Below are 25,259 nucleotides of genomic sequence, written 5' to 3' on the forward strand. Positions count from 1 at the left end.
GAATTTGTGTGTGCAAGGGGGAGAAAGGGCCAAAGACTGAGAGTGACAGGGACGCAGGAGAAATAAGAAGAGGTCCGCGCTTGTTGGCCCCTGCACAATGAGCCGGTGATTGGATGGGAGGGCTGCCGGCTACCGAGTGGGGCTTTACGGCCCCTCCAGTACCGGCCGGGTGGGGCACTCGTGGGCGCTTGCCGGACAATCCCATCGGGGGACGTACCCGTCACTGTAGGTACTATTTCAAGCTTAAATTCATGCTCAACTCCTAAGTTCTACTGTCTCACGAGCCCTTCCGCTTTTCTCATGTGGAATTCCTTCATACTGGGCTCACGTCTCACGACAGGTTCTCATGCGACTCGGAGTGCCACAAATCGATCCCTCAAGGTTTTGCAACTATCTTGGGCTCCCTTCCTATAATTGCTTGCGAAGGGGCTAGATGTTCGACTGAACTAATCATTGTGCAAATCTCACCGTCATCGACTTTGGATAGTACTCCCGTGCCTTGGTATTTTATGTTCATTATTCGTATTCATGGCTACCTCTATATCTATGGGCAAGCCTTTTCAATCCAGCTGCCTTTCCATGGCGTATCCACAGCCAGGATATGTACCAGAATCCATGTTGAAGTACACCGCGAGTCTTTCCAACCCGCCACCACGTGAAATAGGCTCATTTGATGCCATTGAGTTCATTAAACCCAGCCTGGACCAGACTTTGCCTCCCCTTCCGGTCTCCCACGCCAGTCCAGTAAAATAACCCACCAAGAGCCTTGCTCTTCGCATACTGGGCCTTGATGGCCACCGATCTCGGCACATCAAAAGTCATGAACCCATACGTGGGATCAACATAAGTAGCCGCCGCGGCAGTCGTGTCCACAGTCGCCTTATCAACACTATCATTCGACATGTCGCAGTAATCAACCTCAGCAGACCCCTTTGTCGATCCGCCCGGCCCTTTCGCATTAGGAAAGGTTCGGGCATACGCCGGGATTCCGAGCAGCACTTTCCGGCTCGGGAACCCATTGCTCGTGACGTAGGTGATGCCGTCGGCGCAGGCGATCTTGAGGTTCGGGTTGTTGCTCACCAGCGTCTTCGACGCCAGGAGCTGCGCGTGGTTGCCCGAGACGTCGGTCCAGGGTCCCGTGAGGTCGTAGCACATGAGGTTCAGGTAGTCGAGGAGCGAGGCGGCTCGTCTGAGGTCGATGTTCTTGAGCACCCATTGGCCCGGCGGCAGGGCTGATGTGATGAGGTACTTACCCGCTGGCATCTGTTGGCGGACGTCGCTGAGGAGGCTGATGTAGTCTTTGCCCTGCTTGGCGTCGCTTGGGTGTTCCCAGTCAACTTGGACAAAGTGTCAGAGCCAGAAACCAGGGAGAACACAAGGATCGGAAAACCTACTATCAACACCGTTGAGCTGCCACTTGTCGCAAAAGGCCTTGATCTCCTTGGCAAAACGAGCGCGGGCGGTAGGGTTGGCAGCTAGAGCCGGGAACTCGGCGCTGCCCGTGCCACCGCCGACGGATACGAGGGTGCGGATGCTCGGCTTCGAGGCCTTGAGCTTGGCTGTGGCCGAGAGACAGCCCTTTGTCCCGTCGACTGGAATCTGGGTATCGGCCCAGTCGTCAATGAGCTTTAGCGACCCGTCCGTGTTGACTTTGATAAAGGCGTACATGACGTGAGTGACGGCATTGACGGGCATCGAGGCGGGTGTCTGACCCTTGTACACCCGCCAATTGGGGTAGTAGACGGCGTTGACCCAGCCTTGAGACATGACGGGCTGGATGAATGCTGTGAGAGCGAGAAGTTTGAAGATCAGAAAGGACAGTCGTCTCGGCGAGCTCGATGTTGAGGTCAAGGTCGAGGTCAAAGTTGTGGTGTGTGTCGATGTCAATGTTGAGGCTGACGGCGGGACGGCGCGGGGGAGGGGTCGTCCTCGGGCCATTTTTGTAGCTTAGGGCCCGTCCGGGTGCGGCGGGGTGGCCCAGTTCGCTGACGTGGAGGCCCCCGGGGGCTGTGCTTGCCGTAGATGCCGCTGCAGGGCGCCCAGCTGGATCGCTATTGGGGATCCGGTGACAGCCAAGGCAGGTGCTGCATCGGGTGCAAGTTTCCTCCTCTCCTGCCCTCGTGTTCTCCTTGATTCTCCTCAATTCCTCTCGTAAACGTCTCTTTCTTCTTTTCGCCTTACCACGATCAAACCGGTGACGGCCGACTGAGAAACAACAAACAGCTCAGGAAAAAAACAAAAAAACAGCCTCCAGGTCATCGAGAAAACCTGCTTTCGGTGCTGGTGCTTGTTCCTAAAAGAAGAGAGACACCGCACGCGACTTGGGACTGGTAGAAAACAATCCTTTCCGGTTCCTGATCTTTCCCCCCCTTTTTTTCTCCCTTTCGTGCCTGAACCCAGGGGAGATCTTATACCGACCGCATGGGACATTGGCTAAATTCTCGAATTCCAGGGGAATTCTAGAGGAATTCGATTAATTCCTTGGCGGCCTTCTTCGATAGGCTACTCGACAAATATGTGGACGATTCGTAAGCCTTTGTCCCTCTTGGAGAATGCGACCATGCACGTCTTTTTAGCCAGGCCGTTGCATTAAAGACTTGCAGGCTTGCTCTCCCCCTCTTCACCATTCGGAGGAGCAATCTACACCTGCAGACGGGAAGCAAGCTGTGTGCTCGGAGGAATGTCGACCGCGTTCTCGATCGAGCGGCGGGATTTCCGTTTGACGGCGGACTCCCGGGGAGGAGAGGAATCAGATGGAGTCTGAGAAGGAGACTGGAGGAAAACAGAGCCCCCTTGGCTTGTCCTGCATCCCAATGCTGCTGCCAAGGACCACGCGGCAAACAGCAAAATCGTCGCGAATTGAGTACTCCAAGGGCACGCTGACCGGCTGATTGCCTAGGGAGGAAGGAGGTCTTTATCAAAGCACATGCGGCTGCAAGGCTCATATCGAATGGCATCGGCCGCGGGGGACGGGGACCGATATCCCGGAAGACTTGCATCGCGACCAACCCTTCAACAGAGTCTTTGAGCCGGTGGAGGGAGCATTTCCATGGCACGCATGGCTACCGCTTGGCGGCGTGGCGTCGGACGGATGGCCTTGGCCGTTGGGTGCGGCCGATGAGCGACAAGGAAACATCACGATGAATGCGGCCACGGCGCCACGAGACATTTTCGCGCTCCGGCGCAATCCGACGCATGCGGAAGGACATCTCTCAAGACTATAGAGAAGGTGGACTTGGCGAGGCCCAGCTCACCATCGCCGCATGTCAATTTCCGCCAGATGGATCTCTGCCAAGTTCGAACAGCGGTCGCGAAGTAAAGGACGTGAAGCACGACATCTGGTTGACTGCAGGGCCAAGACGGCCTTTCGCAGAGGTCAACCGTTTGACAGCGGACAGATGCAGCGTGGAAGTTGAACTGAGAGAACTTTGCCTTCGGATCAAGTCAAATGTCTCGGGATTTCTCTCTAGAGCAACTTCTCAGCCGCATCAACAACCCTTGGGAAGACACCAGAAATGTCTCATTTCCTTTAGCTGGGTCGACATAGCTCGCAGGCCATGGCAGGAGAAAACAATGACAAAGGAATGCCATTTTGATGATAAGCACGACAAGCTCACAACAGCAGAAATATCTCGCTTGCTTCGACTGGTCGTCTGCCAACACTCAGAGCTACACTATCTGTGTGAAGAGCCCTGAAATACACGCGATCAGCCATTACAAGGAGGAAGCCATCCCGACGAAGTGGAGGTGTGGACTCGGCCATGACTCTGCGCTTGTGATTCCAAGCCTCGTACGTGGATGAAGCTCAATGGCATACTTAACTCGAAAAGGAGCTTTAAACCCTTTTCCACGAAAGTGAGCATGTTCAAGGACAAGCGTCAGTAGTAGCTGGAATTCAGGAAAGCGCAAAGAGCCACATAGGTCATTGGCTTCATCGATACAATTTCCAACCTCATGGCATCATGAAGCGACGCCTCGTGGGATAATCAACATTGAAAAGACAGCCATATTGATTTTAATGCCTACTTACGGTTATGATTGACCATCGCGATTCGTGACAGTTACGAAGTCGATGGTCCATCGAAGGCTTCCCGCTCATCCAAGCATCAAACTTCGATCTAGGAGACCTAGACCCTACCACGCCATATTGACCTATGGACCGTAGACCGTTGTTCTTCTCCATCGAGTCAGCAATCTCTGGGAATACATTCAACATTTCCAGAGAGGTTGGTCATGGGACATCACTTCCTGCTCAAAGCTATCTAAACTAACATCTAGGGCAGTTCTGGCAGACTATTAGAGGCAGACCCCGCGTTGCCCCTCCCCTTACCTTCCCCTGCCCCAGCCAAGCTGCATCCAGAACTATCCCTCATAATGGCGTGATGGACTGGACATGGCTGGCGGGAGGCAAGGGGGAATGACAGCCACCCACGTTGCAATCACGACGCAGGGATTGGTGGAAACCGAGGGCGCAGACGACGCCACGAGCTAGCTTGCGCGGTGAACACAAGCGCTACAGGTGATGTCTTCCCCAGAGGAGGAAAGTATGAAGAGCTTAAGCACAACCAATTGTCATGCTACCACGAGGGACCCTTTCAGGTCCTTACTCAGCCAGAGGAGCCAGCCCCGCGGATACCTACCGATCTAATGCAGCGGGAGGCGATGGATTCTCTCTCTCTCTCTCTTGAATAGCTGGCTGGGGTATCGGCACCGGCTCCGTGGAAGCGGAGGGTCCAGATCCTAAAGCACGCAAACACTTAGCTGCCGGCTTGCCCGGTGATCTCTTATCCCGCGAGAATAATCTGCCGCAATTGCGGACTATCGCCAATGGATGGGTTCCAGCCTTCTCTTTACACAGACTAGAGCGACACACTTCTTGATCCCGAGGAACAGATATCGAGCTACTTTGGTCCTGCGTTGGCTTCCTGCAACTCCTCTGCAAAGGAAGCTTTTGATCACACCCGGCGACTTGGTAGCCAATTCGCAATCGCCTCGCTTCTGACGGTGCTGGACGAAAAGAGGAGACATCCGATCACGCGGTTCGGATTGGGCTCCGTACCCTACAGGTGCTGCCGCGTAGCTCAGGTGGGAAGTCGGGACGGTTTCTTCCAAAGACATTGGGCAAAAAAAACGTCGAATCTTCTTGCCATCTCGTTTCTGACAAGCGTCGCAATCATCAGCCAGTTCAATTAGCAATACCACGCGCGTCCGGTACCATTGTTCAATTCGGGCAGCGTCAGCTTCGGCGCTTGACTCGTAAAGCGGGTTCGTCACTCCGTGTTTGACTGCTGTCACTCGCAAGTCGCAGAGCAGAGGAGACGACACGTCTTGGCAAATCAATGCTGTTGCGGATCTTGAAACCTTCCAATCGCCCATGCTTCAGGTACGACGGTCTTGGCGTCCCATCGGGGCATCCGGCGGAAACATGAGGGCGAGAGAGAAGACGAGGCTGCGAAAAAGGATGTTAGAGAGTTGAATTTCGGCGGGACTCCGCAAAGAATTGGGACCCTTTGGAGTTGTCCGCCTTGACAAGCGTCTTGGAAGATGGAGACGAGAGAGGGTCTCCTCACCCAAAGTTGGCTCCCCAGCCGTCGATCTCGGGCGTCGTTAGTCCTCCGTATTCCGAGTGCCACTCTAGGAGAGTCTGGGGTTCCGTTTCTTGAATACGATGCGACGGCGTTGGCCAAGCGGTCTAGCAGGGTGGCGCCGTTCCCAGTGAGCGCATCCGTATCTCCGTTTATGCCAATGGGACTCTAGCAATTCAGCTGGGCAAAAACACCAAAAACTCTTACGAGACCAGATCTTTGACGATGCGCCGCCTGACGTGGCCATGCATCGTGACGAAGAGCAGGGAACATCGCTACCACTTTCCGGCTGACGTCAAAGCCGTCCCGTGGGAGGACCATGTCTCGTCAGCTCGCGGATTGCTCCATATGTCTCAGTCAGAGGAAATCAGTTATCCCGAAGATGGTGAGAGTGCTGTCTTGGGTGTCCCGCACCGGGCCCGCTCCAAGGCGACGAGCGTCATCTCCCCAGATATCATCGCGCACCTTCAGCGTCGCATCGCAGCTGGGGAGTGTTTGCTTCAATGTTCAAGGTGGTCTGGAAGAGCAAAAAACAGGGACCTGTCACTGGATGGAGCTGCAGGCTGACGAGCGTTGGAGTATTTTGATGTAGAAACGTCGGCTGATTTATCTGCACAATTGACAAAAGTACATACAGAGCAGAAAAAGCCTCTTCCGTTGGTTGTGCTTCTAGCCGTCGATCATGAACCTGAGCTCAGCGACTTGCATCGGCAATGTACTCTGCGGTCAGTCAAGCGGTCAGGCTGCCCGGGAGGTGGGCAAGATGAGATGCCGCGCCGGGTCAGCACAAACCTCCATCCATCTTCTTCTCGTCTCTTTCGCCTCCCTCGCGCCCGACTATTACTTGCTTCAGAATGGACTCAACCAGCGGTTGAGTGATCGCGGACAGTGATGCGAGAGAAAACAGAACCAACAAAGCGATGCCGCGATGCGACGTACGACACGACGCGGGGTTCCGGCAGGCTGGGGTATTCCTAGTCTACTGCGTCTTCTGGGGTCCTCTAGCTTTTTACAGCCAAGACCCAAGCATCTTGGCCCCCCCTCTAAAGATGGAAAAGACGAAAGATTGGGATCCCACGTCCCCTGTAGGATACGGGTTGCGGCGGCGTCGGAGACTTCTCATGGAGCACTGGGTTGGTCCCAGTATAATGGTTCCTGTTCTACCGGCCCTGTCTCTCCAAGACTCTCCAAGACCAGATTGATTAAGCAACCACCCCCAGTCACTGGGCCTGTCAAGACTTCAGGACAGTCCCAAGAATCGAACTCTATCAGCAGACCTCGCTCAACCTCCACGGCAGAAACGAGTTCATCCCTTTTGTCGCGCCGTGAATCGTGGCGCTGCGCACTATGCTTGTTTCAGCCTCTGTCTCCGAGCACCGGCCATTTAATTCTCGCTCTCTATAGCTTTTGTGTAGGGTGTCTAGACAGTTTGGACATAGACTGCGGACGACGATGAAGCGGACTCTGCATAGGTCTGCAGCAATAGAGCAAGAAACGCAACGTGAACAACTCCCGACCGGCCTTGAGAACATGCGCTTCCACGGGGCGCAATGTGGTGAACAGGGGTTCTTTTCTGACCGGTCTGTCAGCGGCTGCATCATGGGGAGCACTCCTCTCTTCTCTCACTCAACTGTTCTCGGGTTCTTATTCAACAGAGTCCGGCGGTCGCATTGCCAAGCCACTATGCACCGAGAGACCCGATCATGACAGGGGACCATCAAAAGGAAACTGTCAAGGAAGGCCTGGGCCGCTGAGACTCAGCTTTGCTGTCTGCCCATCTTCTCTGATGGGGGGTGAACAGCAGCAGTAGCTGACGGACGAGTCCACGACAGGCCAAGCTTCATCGTCACACCATGACAAGTTCTGAAGGCGGGAAGCGCACTCGTCGCTCAATGCGCCTGGGCGGCGGCGCGGGAAGAGAAAGAGAGAGCCAAGATATCGTCGTCCTAGGCGGGGCCATTCCGATATTTCAGGGTTCTCGAGGTCACGCTGTACGGCGTTCATAGGGCCATGAGGTCCCATCCTACGAGAATTGACGACACCCCCCAGTTCCTGCATCGCAGCAAAGTTCCACGACGTGCTCGTATTTCACGCCCGGCCGAGAGATGGGTTCCCATAAGGGCTTTGGACGATCGCCATCCTGAGAGACTCCAGAGAGCCCATCTGCGAGCCAGTCGCAGTCTGCGGTTGGGCCTTGGCACACGTCCCTGGTGCATTGGGCACGCCTGGCCTGAGTTCAGAGTCAACAGATGGAAGACAAAAAGTGAGAGCATGCGAACAGGTTCATCCTCTCGCTGAGCGACTCAGTAACTCAGCTCCGTTGTCGTCTTACCACACCAGCCAGGGGTCGTCCTCTTCTCCTTCGTCCACTTCCGTCCCTCCCTCTTCCAAGTTCCTCCTCCTCCTCCCGCGCGTGTGTGTGAGACAAAAAACTGTGAGCAGCGTGGCAGCTGGGTACTGCGAAATGCTAAGCGCTTTCCGTATTCCGCCCCAGGCAGACGGACAACAACTCGCACTAGCACGATGTAACTTAATCCTTAGCGCAGAGCCCTACTGGGAAGCGACGTCGAGATAATCGGCGGGACGATCTATGGTTATCCGCGAGAGTGGAGAGGTTGGCAGGCATTCGGATCCCCAGCCTCCACGCTTCCGCAGCCCGTGGTGGTATTCCTGGAAATCCTGGAGACGCTTGACGGCCCTAAGGGCAGTTAAGCCCCAGAGACATGGCAGAGAGCCAGAGAGAGAACCACGTTCGGCATTTCTCCGTCATTGCTATTGCCGGGTCACCTCAGCACCAGCAGTGCCGCGCCACAATGCAACAGTCTGTGTTATTGCTGCTGCCTCCAGTGTTGAGTGCAATATTGAGTCGAGTCGCATTTCCCCCTCGGGCCGTTTACTTTCCATGTGCAGAAAGCACACGCCTTTCTTCTGCGACGAGGTCCTGGTTCCCGTGCTGCGACGAAAGGGGGTCCCTTTGATTCTTCGAGGGGAACCCCTCGTTACAGTATCGGAAACACGTTTTCACTCTTTCTCTCTCGTCGAGGACGCGCACTACGTTTCTGTCCATTTTGGCGTCTTCGTCTTCTTCTGGGTGGGAAAAGACCCCCAGCCTCGAGAAGAAAACCACACGCGCGGCCTTTGTCCCGCAACGGCGCCCCAATAGCTTCGCAACCAAAGCAAGACAAACCTCAAAGGTCCATCCCGAGACAGTATCGAGCGGCGCTTGTGGCTGACTCCACCCCGTTTACCTCTGGCTGAACGCTCGCAACTTGTTTCGTCGTGGGCGTAAATAGGTACCTCGCAGGTCTGCACCAAAAGCTTACCGTTTTGCTTGGCACCGTTCACGCCACATCCCAGCCATCTCCGATGTACTGCCCAACCTGCCTGGTTTTTCCATCTTTCCCGCTGCTACATGTAGAGTATGGCGTTCTGGTTGCGCCGCCGTTCGGGCGAGAGCAACTGATACGTTTTTTTGAACAGGAAACCTGGTCGAGGATGACAGAATGACAGACGTCTCGAGCTGTTCCCTTCCATCCACATCCCGAAGTACCTGCATGCGTTACGATTTTCCTTTTTCTTGTTGGTCGCCTCTCTCTTTTTTGCAAAGTACCCTGTTCTGCGTCTGCCTACAGGAGGGTAATCCCTCCGTCCAGTCAGCTTACATGCCTCTAAGCCTCTTGACGTCAAAACGCGCCGTGGATCTTCTCCCCCCACGGCACATCATCAGTCCCCGTCGTTGCTCTCAAGTTACCCTGCCCATCATCATGACTAAAGTACCGTGGTTCGTATCGGAGCCTCATCGGGTGCTATTCCTCGTGCCCGCCAAGGCTCTATGGCAGCCTAGGGCTGAGCGGCCAGTCCGTCGTAAGGACGATGGCACGCGAAGGACGAGGGGCAAGCAAGTGCTGCTGCTGCTGCGCGATGCGAAAGGCGGGATGGATGGATGGATGGATGGGGCACCGTCTTTGGCCCGCAGTCGTCCCGTTTTCTCAAACCCACTCCCACGATGAGGCAGGTTGACTATCCAGTCCGTCCACCACCCCGCCGCCAGGCTGTGCCGTGCGGGTTCTCTACCTTCTAGCGGATTTCTCATTAGACTCTATTCTAGGTACGGAGATGGGTCGACCCATACGTGAACTCTTGGCTTGGGCCCATCTTCAACTCTGACCGTCAACTGTTCCATGTTTCCCTGTTCAGACCTATCTCCGTTGCGTCCCAAGTTTGGATCTTATAAGTCGTCTTTTCCCCCTCCCCTTCTGCCCAACCTCTCGACTCTGCTTCATCCTGTATTCAGCTTCCCCAGCCAAGATTAATCAAGCATCTTGTAGCTTAATATCTACTCACGTCCGAGTCCCCCAGTCTCACTGACATCTCATCCTTCCCTGTCACTCAACCTCCCCCTACCCATCAACCAACCGATACCATGCATTTCTCAACTGTTGTTGGCGCCGCTGCACTGGCTACCCTCGCCAACGCAAGGTACGTTCCCGCTCACCCTTCTTGGCCTCGGACACAGACATGAAACTAACATCACTCTTACAGCCCTCTCGTCCGCCGTCAAGGTCCCGCCGTCGGCCAGGTTATCTCAAAGTGCACACAGAACGGCGTCGTCGCCCTCACCTTTGACGATGGTCCCTTCACCTACACCTCCCAGCTGCTCGACACCCTCGCCGCAAACAACGTCAAGGCCACCTTCTTCGTCAACGGCAACAACTGGGGCAACATCGAGACGGCACCCGGCCCGGACAACATCCGCCGCATGAAGGCCGAGGGTCACCTCATCGGCTCTCACACCTACTCCCACCCGGACCTGAGCACCCTCTCCTCGGCGGACCGCATCTCTCAGATGACCCAGCTCGAGGACGCAACCCGCCGTATCGCCGGCTTCGCGCCCAAGTACATGCGCGCGCCATTCCTCTCCTGCGACGCCGCTTGCCTGAGCGATATGGCCAGCCTGGGCTACCACGTCATCGACACCAGCCTCGACACGAAGGATTACGAGAACGACACCCCCGAGACCACGCACATCTCGGCTGAGAAGTTCAACAACGAGCTCAGCGCCGACGCCGCGAGCAACAGCTACATTGTCCTCTCCCACGATGTCCACCAGCAGACTGTCGTTTCTCTGGTGCAGAAGATGATCGACAACCTCAAGTCCAAGGGCTACCGCGCCGTCACCGTCGGAGAGTGCCTTGGCGACGCTCCCGAGAACTGGTACAAGGCCTAGAGTCTCTGTGCCTCGTGGTGAAAGTTTGTGAGAAGCGTGAGGAATTGGATAAAAATGGCATGGAGCATCGCATTGGAAATTTCTGGACAAGGTTTCGTTGGATTACACTTGCTTGTTTCCGCCGGTTATACGTACATACACACATGGGTGGATATACCAGGGACACCCCATCGGCGCACGTCATTTCGTGGAGATACCAATGTTTAATGAAATTACTAGTACCTCATATGAGTCTGTCAAAGTCTTCGTGATTGCTTCTCAGTCTCGTATTACCCCGCTTCTCTCACTGCTTGTCTCGTGAGTGTCGACAGTCTCACCTCGTGTAAGTCAGATGAGTTAGATCCACCAGGTCGTCTTCACAAGTTCAAATCCACCTTGAGACCACGAACCCCACACCTCTGCAACTCACTCTACGCAATTGTTATGAGACCATCGTGTACTATTCCACTTTCATCGAGAAATTATCAATTATCTCCGTTCGCTTCGGTCCGGTGGCTTCATTGGTAGGGCGTCTGACTTTAATTGATTTCACAATGAGAGAAATCCCCATGGATTTTCCGAATTTTATCAGAAGATTGTGGGTTCGAGTCCCGTCTGGATCGAATTGATCAAGTACTGCCTGGGGTTAGCATATGCGTGATTTGAGTTATTCTTTCTTTTTAATGCCAACGAAGGATCGTATGGTCGAAGTGGTTTAATTAGACTTTTAGGTTCTGATGGTGTTGCGGAAAGTCTCATTGTTGATCGAATTTTGCCCTTCCTTGTCTTGCACATTCTGTCGGACTGAAAAGACGCCCCTCAATGTAGTTATGTACCGTATACACATATTAATCCTGAAGTCGCGCCTGGATCTTAAGCTTGGGCGTGTTGAGCCCACGATTGCACGAAAGCCCTCAGGACACGCCGGTATGCATAGGAAAGACAAGTGAGTGATGAGAGATCTTAAAAATGGTATCTGATGCGCAATGAAAGAATATTACGCACTAGAACTTGAACTCTGAGCTTCTTCATCTGAAGTTGCTCACATGCTGATCTCAGAGCTAATGCGCCGTTCCTGGTGGCTTGGGAGGAATCTGACCCGTCAGGATCCCATGTGCTCTCTCACATATGTCTCACGTCGCTCAGATCAGCTACGTCTTGAGCGTGCTTACCACAAGGCTTGGACGCTAGCTGCTTCCCGACCGCTCATATTTTCTGTCTATCGTGATTCAGGATAGGGGTAGAGAAGCCGAAGATGACAGGCTGCCGGTGCCTTTCTCTTTGTAAGTACAATATATAAGTCAGAACACTCAAGATTTTCGCTAAGAGACAACTCAGTAGATTTAGAGATTCTCTGAAAACAACTCGAGCATCAAGGACAGACTATTCTACATCATCATTATGTCAGATTATACGGATCAAGTGTCTTCCTTCGAGATACTCTTCGCAAGGAAATTCGCTCTCTCCTTCCTGCCGAATCAGAACGTTTTCCTTTGTCGGCCCAGTCGACAAACGAGCTCTTCCAAGGCGCCGAAAAAGGCACCTTTCCTTGTCCTGCAATTCGAACAACAACATAGAAAGCTCGTAATCGCATATTCTATCAGTCCACCCATTGGTTTCAGGGTCAAAAACGTGAACCTCTCGCCACTTAGCAGGCATGCAGTACAATGTCGATTTGTCGTTCTGCTCGTCAAAATTGTCATGGAACATATCCAACTCAACATGGTTCTCGCGTTGTTCCTCTCTAGGGTTGAGCCCGTTGACTACTATGTTCCAGACTTGTTCATGATGGTCATCGTCTCTCCTGTGCGGCCCTTCGCTACGGTAAAGTTTCATTTGCTTCAATATACCCCACAAACGCAGCCACCCCCCAGAGATTAGGCCGGTTTTTTCGCCAGTCACGTACCCGATATGGAAGTCCTCCACCTTGATGAGCAGATGGTCGGGCTCATACAGGCTGCCTGGTGCGACAGGAACGTCTACGGCGGCCCAAGACCAACTGGGAGCCCTATAGGCGATAGGCGGCGAGCTAGAAGGAGTAGACACAGTAAGCACTCTCCAAAGGAGCTCTGATTCTAGGTGGCGACGCCACATGCCTGCGATGTATTCATCTCCCAGCACCTTCATCATCTCCTTAGCTATTGCAGAGAGAGCAATCATTCTGTCGCTGGGGAACGTGATCTTGCAGCCAGTGTATGTGAATACGATTTTGGACCAGCACTCGTATGCTTTTAGTGTGCCTTTCGTCTTTCCTCGGGCTCTGTTGTCGCCAAGCTGAAGATCCTCGATACGCGGACCTTCGTAGGGATCCTTGACAGGAATGTCCGGGGGCCATATCTCCGCCGCACGACCTGACCGGCAACTCCAAAACACCTGACGCTCGCCGAAAGACACAACACGTCGAGAAAGAAGGAACTCTTGAAATACCCATGCCCTCGTGTTGACATGGGCTCGCCTGACCTCCTCCTCCCAGAAATTCGCATCGACCAGATAACTTGGATTCGTCTGACCTCCGAAAGTGTAGTGAATAAGTGGTGGTCGGCAAGAATCGACGTCCCGTTTGTAAAATAGGGAATGTGAACTATCCAGTCCAGACAGAGCTGACAAGTTGCAGAATGCGTGAGAATACACCTTATCCATGAGGGTCGATTCGTGTCGCCAGTCGGCCAAGCCATCTCCTGTTTGAATGATGCAGAGAGCATCTATCCAGAGATAACGTACACCGAGTTTCCGAACAAAACAAGCCGCATCTCGATAAAGACGTGGTAGGCTCTCTGGAAGAATGCCTTCCAAAAGCTGGGCGGCGTTGCTCTTGGTCAAAGTGAGACCGTTTATGCTCCCCCAGCAATGGCTTAAAGTCATATAGGGGCCATGAGGAGTTTCATCGCCAGTGTTAATAATGCGGCAGACAAGACTCGATGTATCCAAGGGACCAATGTCAATGAGGCGCGTTGGGTACCACTTTGGATCAGTGGCAACCTCTCTGCACTTCTCATGATTATTTTTGCAATCTTGGAACCACGAATCCACCTGAGCAAAAGTCTGCTGCGAAGAGGTGCTTTCAGAATATGTCTTGAGTGAGTAGGTTTGATAGGAGCCTACAAAGCGGTCAGTCAAACCCGTTTTGAGCATGATTGACAATCTTCCTAATACAGACTCATAAAATAGTCATGATAGTTGTCTTCAGTCTTGACAATGAAATGGCGTTCCCGTCAGGCTTTTTACATACCGATGCAGGGAATGAGTCTGAAAGATGCTCCCTGGTAATGCCGCCGTAGTCTGGGAGAAATCCATAGTGGGAAAGCTTGTGGGTTGGCGACGATTCGAAAGAACTCTTCACCCTCATGTCCAGGTTTCTCGTATGCCCGCAAGGCGTGTGTGATTGCCGTCGGACTGGTAATCCATTTGTGGTAATCTGTGTCGGGGTAACTGCTAGTTTCTAGGCCTGCGCTGTGAGGAACAACTGGGGAATTAGAAGCTTCAACGCGGATCCAGTCTCTCGCGTCATGAGGCAGAATTGCCCACAATCGATTACATGCATAACAACCAGCTTTAACGGCACACTCGAGACTCCGGCAGCTTTCGTGATGAGATATAGGCCACATTTCTTCTCTTGTCATTATAGAGTTTATGAACTCTTGGCAAGCCGAGCACAGCATCTTCCGGGCCTGAAATTAAGGGAATAACGCTGCCTTATGATTGAAGACGACAAATAGTAACTCAATGGCCAGTAAGTGACAGAGGTATGAAAGGTTAAAGAACATTAGTGGTAGATGATTCAACAGAAACCGTAAGGCTTTATATATGTGACTGGTCACGGGTTGACTCACAGGTGACGGCCGCATACATCACTTAGCGCCGGCAATCAACAGATTGATAGGCAGTTTGCATGAAACAAAACAGAGGCGGGCGTCTGAGTTGATTGTTGATAGGTTCTAGTACGAATAATCCAAATTGGTAGGCGGGCAGAACAATGTACCTGCGTTGGAATGCGCCCAAAGAAGACATGACGAAGCTACCCTCTCTTGCCCTTCGTTCTAATCGGTGCTTCTACTGTTCACACCTGTCATCCAGTACTAATACACTGTTCACTATCATACGGTACTTTCAGTAATTCCTCGAGCTCCAACGACAGGTCCGCATTAATCCTTGGCAAGGTTTGGCCAATCTCATAGCCAACCATCGATAGACACTGCTGTGCTTGCACCAGTATATTGCAGACATTTCAAGCACGATAGTTAATTTGTCTAAGATTGTATCGGACCGTTTGAGTCTCAAGCATCATCTAAGACTTGATCTCACGAGCAGATGTCTCCGAGATTCCTTTCAGAGTGTGCCGGTCTGTCCACCTGCAGTACAAGTGGCTACCTCCCTTCCCTGGTTGAGAACAGACTGCTCGTTGGGAGGAATGAACTGAACGCAGCGCCCAAATCGATCGCATTCGCCATCCTTGGCGCCTACAGAGCATGCCGTCCCAACATTTCCAAATAGGGCGCTGCCCTTTCCGTCGACGAAACTGCGCGGCACAGAAGCTATATTTTCACGTGGTTAGCGAGTTGTAACAAAGTAATACATCATGTACTATGCAGGCGGTTTAGAATGGGATAGAAACTACCCACCTGCGAAAGCGTTGCCAACGGCAAAGGCGGCGACGGTCAAGAAGATGGCGGAGAACTGCATGGTGGTGGTGATAGGTGTAGATTGACGAAAAGTCGAAGAGATATGTTAATTATAATAGTTAAAGTGCACCTGGCAGCAGTAGAAGAGAAAAGGCGGAATGCGATGATTGGAAGTTGTTTGCTGAAGATCAATGTTGAATAATCGGAAATGAGTTTCCTTTATACGCAAGCGCGTCAAGGCAATATGACCATCGTGCACTATAACATATGCATTCTAAGCTTATTTCTTACCTTCTTTTCCTTCCCCAGTCCTCGTGGAGTTGCAGTGCTGACTCCCTCAAACGATGTCGAGACGCCTGACATCCGCGACAGTGGGTTTGGCATACTGCTGAATACTTGTTCTCCTATAGACAAGGGGTGGATAGGGCGATGGGCCCGTTGTTCAGCCTCTCGGTTTCGGTGCTAATCAGCGCAAGGAGCTGGAGAATCTGGGTGATCGCTGGGTCTTCTGGGCTAAGCTACCGCTTAATCCTTCTTTTTCGTTCGTTTGGTGATTTCTTGGCCCCGGATTCGCGGCAGACATGGTATTGGCGCGGGGAGCCTTACCGACGGGATGAATCCAGCCAAGGGCAACATGGCTTCCTGAAACACCAAGTCTCCAGTTCACGCGCTGCAATAGGAGCTTGGTCGTACGTCTGGCAGCGGACACCTGACCAGCAACTGGACCGTGCTGCTCAGAGATTTGTAACAATAACTTGCTGAGTGGCACTCTAGGCGGGCATGCCGTAGGCGAGTTGTGGCATGACTGGGACAGGTGTAGACAGCGCCTCCCCACCTCCCACCATCTCATCTAGGCACTGTGAAATACTGCTCACAGGGGCAGTCTGATACAGGTTGTCAGGCGTGTGTCAAAGCGTTTCAAAATCCGGACGAAGCGATGCGCTCGCAGTACGAGACGGAGGGCTTATTTCTGGCAGCTGCCATCCAATACCAAGCGCTCTATGTGCTTAGCTTTCTAAGAGCTTAGAAAGTCAAAATAAGGGACGAAATAAAACTGTCAAGAGACAGGGCATTGCTTGTGATTTTGACGCATTGGACGACGGTAACCGATGGAACCTCGAAGACATCGATGCATCGAGTCAATGGCTACACGCACAAAATCATAATCTTTCACTTTTTGTGATACCGTGATGACTTATCTGCTAGAGAAGATCCATTGCTGCATATCCTTAGCTAAAAATGGTTATAGACCAATACACCTATTGGTTCCACTAGGCCGTGTTGCTGTATCATTCCTTCTCGGCTGGCCTCCTACTACTGGAGTTAAGACTTCACGTGGTGGGACGGTGTTGATACAAGAAACAAATACAGTCAATCCATCAGAATACAGGGTTTGCCTTACCACGAGATGCTCCTTCCATTAAGTCAATCTTGTATGCAGTTGGAAGACTGACACACTTGTGTTAGTTTCGTCTCTCCGTGGATCCCGCGGGTGCCAAACGAATTCTAGCAGACCAACACCCGCCGGCAGCCCACCTAGGCATCAGACAGGCAGCGTGAGCAGTAAGAGCACGGAGCACACCAGAATAAGACGTGACTTATCATGGTTTCTTGTCAAAGTCAAAAAGTACTGAGAAATTTTTAGTCACAAGATGCAACGGCCTTCTCCCTGTCAGTGCATAGTCACATTAGGCTGTCACTTAGAGGATGAACGATATTCATAGTTAATCCGTACAGGTACCTAGTAGCTAAAGCATACACTGCGACTCTCCCAATCCATTAAGACAGGGTCCCAAAGCTGCTTCTCAACGGTCACGGAGGACTCGCCAAAGACAACATTACAGTCGACAACATGCCGCTGGTCATTCGTAATACGACCCGTCGACGCCATCGTATTCACCCACTCCATGATGACTAGGAATGCACTCGTATCCCAGAGCCCGTCACGCCGAGGGAAGTCCTTGAAAAGCTGGACGATAGCATGTCTCACTCCAGGCATTGTGCACATGAGGAACACAGTACACAGAGGCCAGGTCGGGCCATCCTCGATCGTGAAAATTTCTGTTGCCTCTGCACCCTTTCGGTTCTCGGCGTCGTGCACCTCGAGAAGCTGCCTGCTCATGGATATGATGTCCATAAACGCGGGCGTGATGCGCTTGGTGTCCTCCACATCGGTCCAGCCGGCACAGCGTATCACGCTCCAGAGGTACAAGTAGTGTATTCTAAGGCTGATGGCCTTGTAGTAGCTCTTGAAGTCCGTCTCCTTCCCGGTCTCTGCTTTGACGGCGAGCGGTTGGAAGGCAAGGTGCCAGGCGTCGGTGAAGCGTACAAAACTCCGGACGCGTGCCTGGGAGCTCGGCGAGGTGTACTCGGGCGGTGGCTTCTCTGGTAATGGCGCGGTCGATCCCTCGACTATGAACCCAGTGTACAGCGGTGCATGGTGCTCGACGTGGTGGCGTACGACGTTCCACCAGCGGCGGGCAGCTTCCAGCGTCTCAAACTTCGTGGGCATTTCGTCGACAGCGTACCGCGTCTTGCGTCCGCGGCAACACCACGGTACTCGGCTCTTTGTCTCTTTCGGATGCGATCCTCCGTGAGTCCAAGATTGGAGACTCAGATACTGGAAGCTAGTCATTACTTCTTCCAGCAGAGGGCTCGATTCCGCGCCTTGGCTTGGTGGACACTGGTCAAGGATGCGAGACCCGTGGTTGATGTGGTTCAATCCAGCTGCCTTGTTGCCTCGAAAGCACTCGAAGATGATGAACAAAAGACATGCTGTCAACGTACGTTCGAGAGACATTGGTGTTGAGTAGAGGATGTTCATCGATTTCGTGTAGTGGAACAGAGCATCCGAGTCGAATCTACCTCGCCCGAGGAGACGTTGTTCTCGCGTAGTAGCACCTAGGGCTGCGGCGCCTACGGCCAGAGCTGCGTGTTTGATGGCAGGGTCGTTCCATGAGAGTTGCGGGATAATCTGTGTGAGTAGATCGGACCGGAATAGAATGGCGGTATTGGTGAAAGATAGCCAGTAGTCGAAGTGGTCCTTCTCCAGCTGGCTCGAGAAGACGAGAGTCGAGTAATTTGGCTCAAGGAGTACATCGATGACTTTGGTCTTTTCTGGTTTCGGTTTTGGATACAGCAACCGATGCTTGGGTGGTGACTTGGAGGGTTTGGTTTTGTTATCTTTGTAACCTCCACAGTGGCCTTGGTATTTCAAGCAAGCCGCGCATGCTGGTCTGCCCTCGTCGCACTTGACGCGGCGAAGCCTAGAGGTGGCATGAGTATCACTACTAAGATTGAGTAAGGTATATTCTCCATATATGACTTACTTGCAGGTGACGCAGCCACTGCGAACCTTAGGCTTACTGGCCCGGACTTGTTGTGGTTTTGAGTCGAGGGCAAACTTTGTGATCAGAGGACGAAGGTCATTCATGATGACTCGAATGAACAATCTGCAGCTGTATGTTGTGTTGCGCTAAGCTGATCTAACGCGTGCTATGTGGTGCAAAGGTCACTCATTATATGTCAGTATCATTGTTTCGAGATGAAGAACGATGTCAAGTAAAAGGCGAAAGGATAGCTAGGATGGTCATCCTGAAGCGGGTGATGTTAACATTTTCGGTTGACCGGTAAGGGCTTGCCAGGGTTACCTCCGACATAAGCACTAGCGCACGTCTGGCCAGATCAAACCATTATTACCGTCCAGACACCACGATACCAACGCTGCAACGGGTCTCTTTTATTTTGCTGCCTGGCTCGGTTGGGATCCTTCGAAATCCGGACCTGATTTTTGTCCAACGGCCTTTAAACCCGCCTCGGTACTACACCTCTCATAGCTGTGCTGAGATCCGAATTAGGATATATTTTTCATATTGGCGCTCAGTTCCGTTAATTCCACGCTGGCAAATTCTTGCCCCCCATGTCGACTTTCCTACAGACAACAAAATCAGAGTCCGAACGGTGTGGGGCCAGAGTTGTGTCCAATACGATTCTATTGAGCGTGAGCCAGTAGATGGACATTAGCCTAACCAGACGTCTTTGGCCTCAACATGTGACGATCCTGGTTCCCGCAATAACGGCCGTAAATATGTCATATCTCAACGGCCAGCTGAGCTGATGACATACCGACGAGAAGGAGTCAACTCCGGGATCTGCCCACTGGTGATTCGTGAACTTCAACCGCGGCACGCCGAACAGCGGATTCAGATACTGACTTTGTTTAGGCAGCTATCACGAACCTTGCCATTCTTATATCTATCTTTCTATTAGTTATTCATCTAGTTCATTGCGCCAGCCAATATCGATCCAGCTCGATCATCAACGGCCGCAGCAGTAGCAGCCATGAGCCCGCCTTGTGATGATGGCCCGCTTGGTACCCTGGGCCTGGGTAACGTACCCAGTCTCCAAGCACTAGTCGCAATCCTTTCAATTCTCATGAGTGTTTATCGACTTCTCACAAACTTGGTGTGCCTTCCGTTTGCCACCGTAGCGCCCCTGGTCCCGTCGGCTGGGTTGACCTTGTAGATGTTGACGTGGGTGAACGCCAAGCTACCTCCGACCTTCTCAATTTTGCCCTCAATCTCAATTTCGTCTCCCAACTTGGCTCCTGAGAGGTAGCTGATGTTGATATCGACGCTCACACCCGTTGCCTCACGGAGGTCCCATGCCGCGATCGCCAAGCCGCCAGCCCAGTCCACAATGGTAGCCGAGACGCTGCCGTGGATGCTGCCTGACGAGTTCAAGTGGTTCGCGGTGATAGGTAGGCGTGCGATGATGAGTCCCTTGGAGGCGTGAGTGAGCTTCAGGCCAGGGTTAAAGAGGAAGGCGTAGATTGGGGATGCGTTGCAGCGGGTTGAGATGTAGTTCTCGATGTGAGCGAAGGTGGCGGGGTCTGATTGCGCAGAGGTGCCGGTGGCCGGTGGTGGTTGAGATGGCGTGGAAGACATTGTGAAGCGTTTGTAGTTTCTGACTGCAGGCTGTGGTAATGACAGGATATGAGTTCAGTTACAGAAGTGATTCGCGATGCCGGAGGTCAACGACACTGTTGAGTTGTTGAGTGACACAATCCGAGAGCGAAGGCACGTGCGCCAAAGATTTCTTTGCGGTCGGGCGGACTCCGTCCGAAGTCGGCCCCGAAAGTCCCACTTTTGCCGTCGGAGCGGAAGAAATGCATCAGTGGCTCTAGATGATGCTTAGCGCTGAACGCCGTAGCAAATATCAAGCGGAAAGACTTAGAGATTCTTTATACGAGGAAACCGCCATGAGATGTCGTCACATATTTGCAGCAAGTGGCCAGGAAGTCAATGGAATGCAACCAGCAAGAACGGTTGAGGCCAACCATGTTCTCCGCAAAGCTCACCAATCATGGGCAGTAAGAAATGCTAGAACCCGCAGCCAAACACACGAAGGGCTTGGTCATGCAGCTGGCAGAACGGCGACTGACGAAGCGACGTTGATACTTGATATCAGAAACGCGGCCCGTCGGCAATTGCGACCAATGAAGACAACACAAGGTGAAAGGCGCCACAGTAAATCCGGATAAACAATCGCGGCTGCAAAACGAGTAATGTAGTCGGAGCGATGCTCGAAGTGACGACATTCGCATGGCGCTGCTTCTATCCAACTTGGGCTGGCGTCAGTTGCAGATTTGCCCTAGCTGTTGTGTGGAACAACTAGCAAGATGGTCATTGGACCGGTTTCGCCAGCATGGAGCCAGTTCCGTGTCAGCAAGCAGGGGTTCCTTCGAGGCCGTTATGTCCGGCCAGGTCGAGATGTCGGTTTAGACCCACTCGGCCAGCCGATGATTGTACGCTGCCGTTGACCGATGTTTGTATAAGTGAAGACGATGGTCGTGGTTTGCTAGGAAACTCGATGTTTGTAAGGCCATGAAGTCACGCTGCTTCTTGTAATTTCTGCTAACAAGATGGCAAAATCAGAAACGGCCCCAGCAACTTTTGTAGTTGACGAAAATGGCGCTGAAAGGGCGAGCGTTCCAACTGTCGTTGACTGGGAAGGAGATGACGATGCTGAGAAACCAACAAATTGGTCAGTGTCGAAGAAGTGGATCAACGTCCTTCTCATATCAACACTTACCCTAATCTCGTAAGTTTCTCTCACTCAAGAGTCGAAAAATGGCATTGCCTCGATGTTGACAATCTCTTTCCAAGGCCATTCGGCTCTTCAATGTTCGCACCCAGTACAAGCGAGACAATGAGAGAGTTTCACTCCACCAACGTGGATCTCGAATCCTTCAGTGTTTCCATCTTTGTGCTTGGCTATGCTTTCGGACCTTTGATTCACGGACCGTTGAGCGAGCTTTACGGCCGGCTCATTCTGTACCACGTCAACTCCCTCCTCTTCATCCTAGCCAACGTTGCTTGCGCACTGTCGGTTTCGTTACCGATGCTCATCGTCTTTCGTCTCATCACTGGCCTCGTTGGTTCCTGCCCGTTGGCTATCGGCCCAGCTAGCGTCTCAGATTTATTCATCCAGGAAGAACGAGGCAAGGGCCTTGCTGTCTGGAACCTGCCGGTACTTCTAGGTCCGGCCATTGGACCCTTAGTTGGAAGCTACCTATCGGCGGCTACCGGTTGGCGGTGGAACTTTTGGTTCCTAGCAATTGCGGTATGCGCCCAAGAGTATAAAGTTAATATCAATCGGATTTCATAACTGACGAGATGTGCAACAGATGGGAGCGATCTACATCGCTACGCTACTACTGCTCCGAGAAACTCATTATCCAACTCTACTAGAACGGAAAGCTCGAGGACTACGTAAGAAATACGGAAACCCGGAGATATCATCTGTTTTGGCATCCAGAAAGTCCCCGCGGGCCACATTCCTGAACGCAATCATTCGACCGACCAGACTTCTTATCTATTCACCCATTGTTCTGACTCTCTCTACCTGCGCCGCAGGCAATTACGGCTTCATCTACATCATCTTCACCACCATGACCTCGACATTCATGAGCCGATATGGGCTCAGTAAAGGCGATGTCGGCCTTACTTACTTGGGCTTCGGCATCGGAAATATTGTAGGAAACGTAGCCCTCGGAGCTCTCTCCGACAAGCTTGTAAAAGCCATGGCCGGCAAAGGAGAGATGAAGCCCGAATACCGACTTCCGCCATTGATACCAGGCAGCCTTTTAGTCCCGATCGGCTTGTTTCTGTATGGCTGGACCTCGCAGTACAACATTCATTTCATGGTGCCGCTGGTTGGCACCTTCCTGGTGGGAGTCGGTACCATCCTCATTTTCATGTCCATCAATTCGTACTTGGTCGATGCCTTCACCGAGCATGCTGCCAGCGCGGTTGCCGCGAGCACCGTGTTGCGTAGCTTAGGTGGGGGATTGCTTCCGCTTTGCGGAGGGAAGTTGTATGAAGCTGTGGGTGATGGATGGGGCAATTCGATTCTTGGGTTTATAGGAGTTGCCTTTATCCCTGCTGTTTGGTTGTTGTACAAGTTTGGGGAACGACTTAGATTAAAGTCTCGAGTTTAGGCAATGAAAGCTCTTGATTTCTGAAAGCAGAGTCTTCGATGTAATTTTGCTGTCTTCGTGATTGAAAGACAACAAAAAATCAAGAGGACGAGTTAGTTTAACATATCAGTCTTTCTGCTGTCTGCTGGACTGTGATACTATTGCGTCTTCCTCAGTAGTCGCGAACCTTCCAAATTGTAATAGTCTTACATGAGGAAACCCAATCACTGTCCTCCTTGAAGGCAACCTACTCAACTTCCCGTACTTCCATAACCCAATCCCGAGCCGTCAGAGCGGCATGGCCATCAAACAATTCGAATTCCAACTCCAAAAGACAGAAGAATTCCACCAAGAGAGTCTCAAAATCCCAATCGTTAGAGCCATCCTTTGACACTTGATTTACGGCGCAACTAATCTGCTAGCTGCATCAACCAATCCGCTGACTTGAGCCGAGCATCGCCCCCAGGCGAGCCGCAAAAACAGAGCCCCCTGGTCCAGCATGCTGTCAGCCAGCAGCCTAAAAGCACAGCGTTCTGCGTCTGGGTATTACCTGAATGCTTCTTCCCGAGCGCCATTGCCCTCCTCTTCTTCACTTTGAGAGACCGTCTCATTTTGGAGTCGGCCTTTGATGCACCTCTGCGCACCGGCCGTGCTACATCGGTGGACGCGGTAGCAGGAGCCTCCCAGTATTGGCTTTGCGAAGGAGGGTGGTCGAGATCAACGTAAGACAGTTCTCGCTCGATTTCTTCGACACTCTTAGTGCTTTCGGTAGTCTCGGGGGTCGATTCTGTGGTGTGCTTCTCCTTTCGAGTAAATTTCGCCCGCAGGTTCTCGCCAAACTTGGTCGCAACTCTAGGGGGAATGTGCTGCTGAGGCAGGGGAGAGGAATTCGTGTCGGTTGTTTCGGCCTCATCTTCATTTGCAGCTCGAGCATCGTAGGTGCGAGGCTCGTCTTCTGCTATCTCGAATCCGTCATACACAATGTCGTCTTTGCGGCCCTCGGCTTCGGCAAGGTGAACTAGCAGATCCTCCTCCTCGCTGTCGTAGTCGCTGCTGAGACTGGAGACAGCAAGGTACTCTTGAGAATGAAGAGCGGAGAGTTCCTTATTCACCGGTCGTGTTCTGGGTCTGTGAGGTACCGAGCCATCAAGGATCAGGTTGTTCTCCTAAGAATGAACCGTGAATTTGATGCCCGCCGCCCGGCCCAGCTTTCTGACGAACGGGATGCATTGACCGGGGCGCTGGGGCGTACCGCACGGCGCTCTGCTGATATGGATTTCGTAGTGAGGCGCGAGACCTTGGTCTCGGAGGCGTTTGCGAAGTCGACTCAAGTCCTTGAGAGAAATGTCGTGGCTGTCTACTGGCTTGATATCGTGGGCTAACACCATCGCATAGACCATGTATGTGGCGAGTTTCTTTTCAATATGACCGGCCCTCCAATTGCCGCAATTCTCTGCCGTCATCGGCTTGCCGGCGCCATCGTAGAAGGTTCGCAGGTTAAGACCGAGGTGTCGAGCCATTCTCTTCACTCGTCGGTGCCATCGCGCATGGTAGAGGAAGTTGTCCCTCGACTCCCGGAGAGGAATGAATGACGTGCCGCTCACAGCGAGCTTGAGAACATCCAATGAAGAATCTGTACCTCGAATGGCGATGAAACCCAAGGTTTTGGTGGCGAACTTGTGCTTCACTTGGGTGTCTCCTTCCTCGCCGCGATACTCGACGTTTCCGATACACTTCAGCACTCGAAAGTCGGTCCCGGACTGCCTGTATATGAAGTCGCCTTCTCTGGTTTCCCAAAGCGCGAACTCAGTCTTTGCTTGCTCGTCACTCAGCCGCGTTTGGCCTGGATCAACCTCTTGCAGAGCGTCGAAGTGAGGACGTCCGTCTACCATTCTCTTGAAGAAATAGATGTTCCCGGGCGACTGGGTGGTGGAATCATCTTCGGTAACATATTCTCTCTTGGGGGCGGTATCGATATCGTTCTGCTCCAGCTTCTCTGAACCACCGGCGCACGTGCGATCAGGAGTGGATGGTAGGCTTTTGCGGTGAGCCTCAACACTAGGAACCGCAATGTCACACGATCTTCGTTCTAAGATGATGACTGAATGAGATGTAAGCTCAGTGCATGTGCGTGGCAGACGAATAGGGTATCTTACCTGGACTAGAAGAACTCCGCTCCTCTCCAGTGCTGGCAGCACCTTGAGCGGTGGAACGAACAATGTAGTTCATGTTGTTTGCTTGGTTCGGCCAGTGTTGTTGAGCAGACAGCTTGATTATTTGGTGACAACTCGTCCGTTCCAGTACGATGAATTGGAGTTGAAGAAGGGGCTCAAACTGTGAGAAGAGGTTTCCCATATGTGCTCTTGCCT

At 52.5% G+C, this 25,259-nt stretch overlaps 7 protein-coding genes across 7 annotated transcripts; 2 read left to right on the forward strand and 5 right to left on the reverse strand.

Annotated features, from left to right (window-relative positions):
• Window positions 1-497: 497 nt before the first annotated feature.
• Window positions 498-4,007, reverse strand: HER10_EVM0004351 (glycosyl hydrolase family 18). Its single transcript, XM_035474000.1, has 2 exons — window positions 1,395-4,007; window positions 498-1,337 (listed from the first exon to the last, which is right to left on the reverse strand). The coding sequence occupies exons 1-2, from the start codon at window positions 1,936-1,938 to the stop codon at window positions 667-669; spliced, it is 1,215 nt and encodes a 404-aa protein (XP_035327887.1). The 5' UTR covers window positions 1,939-4,007; the 3' UTR covers window positions 498-666.
• Window positions 4,008-9,325: 5,318 nt separating this feature from the next.
• HER10_EVM0004749 (polysaccharide deacetylase) lies at window positions 9,326-10,812 on the forward strand (the record flags this gene model as incomplete). The annotated part of the gene is made up of 2 exons (XM_035474382.1): window positions 9,326-10,064; window positions 10,128-10,812. Exons 1-2 carry the CDS (start codon window positions 10,009-10,011, stop codon window positions 10,810-10,812), a joined length of 741 nt encoding a protein of 246 aa, XP_035327926.1. The 5' UTR covers window positions 9,326-10,008.
• Window positions 10,813-12,195: 1,383 nt separating this feature from the next.
• On the reverse strand, window positions 12,196-14,450 carry HER10_EVM0007183 (heterokaryon incompatibility protein; the record flags this gene model as incomplete). The annotated part of the gene is made up of 2 exons (XM_035476748.1): window positions 12,196-13,863; window positions 14,112-14,450. The coding sequence occupies 2 exons, from the start codon at window positions 14,448-14,450 to the stop codon at window positions 12,196-12,198; spliced, it is 2,007 nt and encodes a 668-aa protein (XP_035328158.1).
• A 667-nt stretch (window positions 14,451-15,117) lies between these two features.
• Window positions 15,118-15,471, reverse strand: HER10_EVM0001526 (uncharacterized protein; the record flags this gene model as incomplete). The annotated part of the gene is made up of 2 exons (XM_035471271.1): window positions 15,118-15,323; window positions 15,411-15,471. 2 exons carry the CDS (start codon window positions 15,469-15,471, stop codon window positions 15,118-15,120), a joined length of 267 nt encoding a protein of 88 aa, XP_035327611.1.
• Window positions 15,472-17,075: 1,604 nt separating this feature from the next.
• On the reverse strand, window positions 17,076-19,019 carry HER10_EVM0010439 (C6 zinc finger protein). The gene is made up of 2 exons (XM_035479899.1): window positions 18,740-19,019; window positions 17,076-18,676 (listed from the first exon to the last, which is right to left on the reverse strand). The coding sequence occupies exons 1-2, from the start codon at window positions 18,841-18,843 to the stop codon at window positions 17,152-17,154; spliced, it is 1,629 nt and encodes a 542-aa protein (XP_035328435.1). The 5' UTR covers window positions 18,844-19,019; the 3' UTR covers window positions 17,076-17,151.
• Window positions 19,020-19,296: 277 nt separating this feature from the next.
• HER10_EVM0009123 (thioesterase superfamily protein) lies at window positions 19,297-20,448 on the reverse strand. Its single transcript, XM_035478622.1, has one exon. The coding sequence runs from the start codon at window positions 20,354-20,356 to the stop codon at window positions 19,853-19,855; it is 504 nt and encodes a 167-aa protein (XP_035328319.1). The 5' UTR covers window positions 20,357-20,448; the 3' UTR covers window positions 19,297-19,852.
• Window positions 20,449-21,620: 1,172 nt separating this feature from the next.
• Window positions 21,621-24,518, forward strand: HER10_EVM0003614 (uncharacterized protein; the record flags this gene model as incomplete). Its single annotated transcript, XM_035473284.1, has 3 exons — window positions 21,621-22,034; window positions 22,099-22,829; window positions 24,497-24,518. 3 exons carry the CDS (start codon window positions 21,621-21,623, stop codon window positions 24,516-24,518), a joined length of 1,167 nt encoding a protein of 388 aa, XP_035327811.1.
• Window positions 24,519-25,259: the final 741 nt, after the last annotated feature.

This window comes from Colletotrichum scovillei, assembly GCF_011075155.1.
Source record: "Colletotrichum scovillei strain TJNH1 chromosome Unknown Contig00010, whole genome shotgun sequence".
Lineage (NCBI taxonomy): Eukaryota > Fungi > Ascomycota > Sordariomycetes > Glomerellales > Glomerellaceae > Colletotrichum > Colletotrichum scovillei.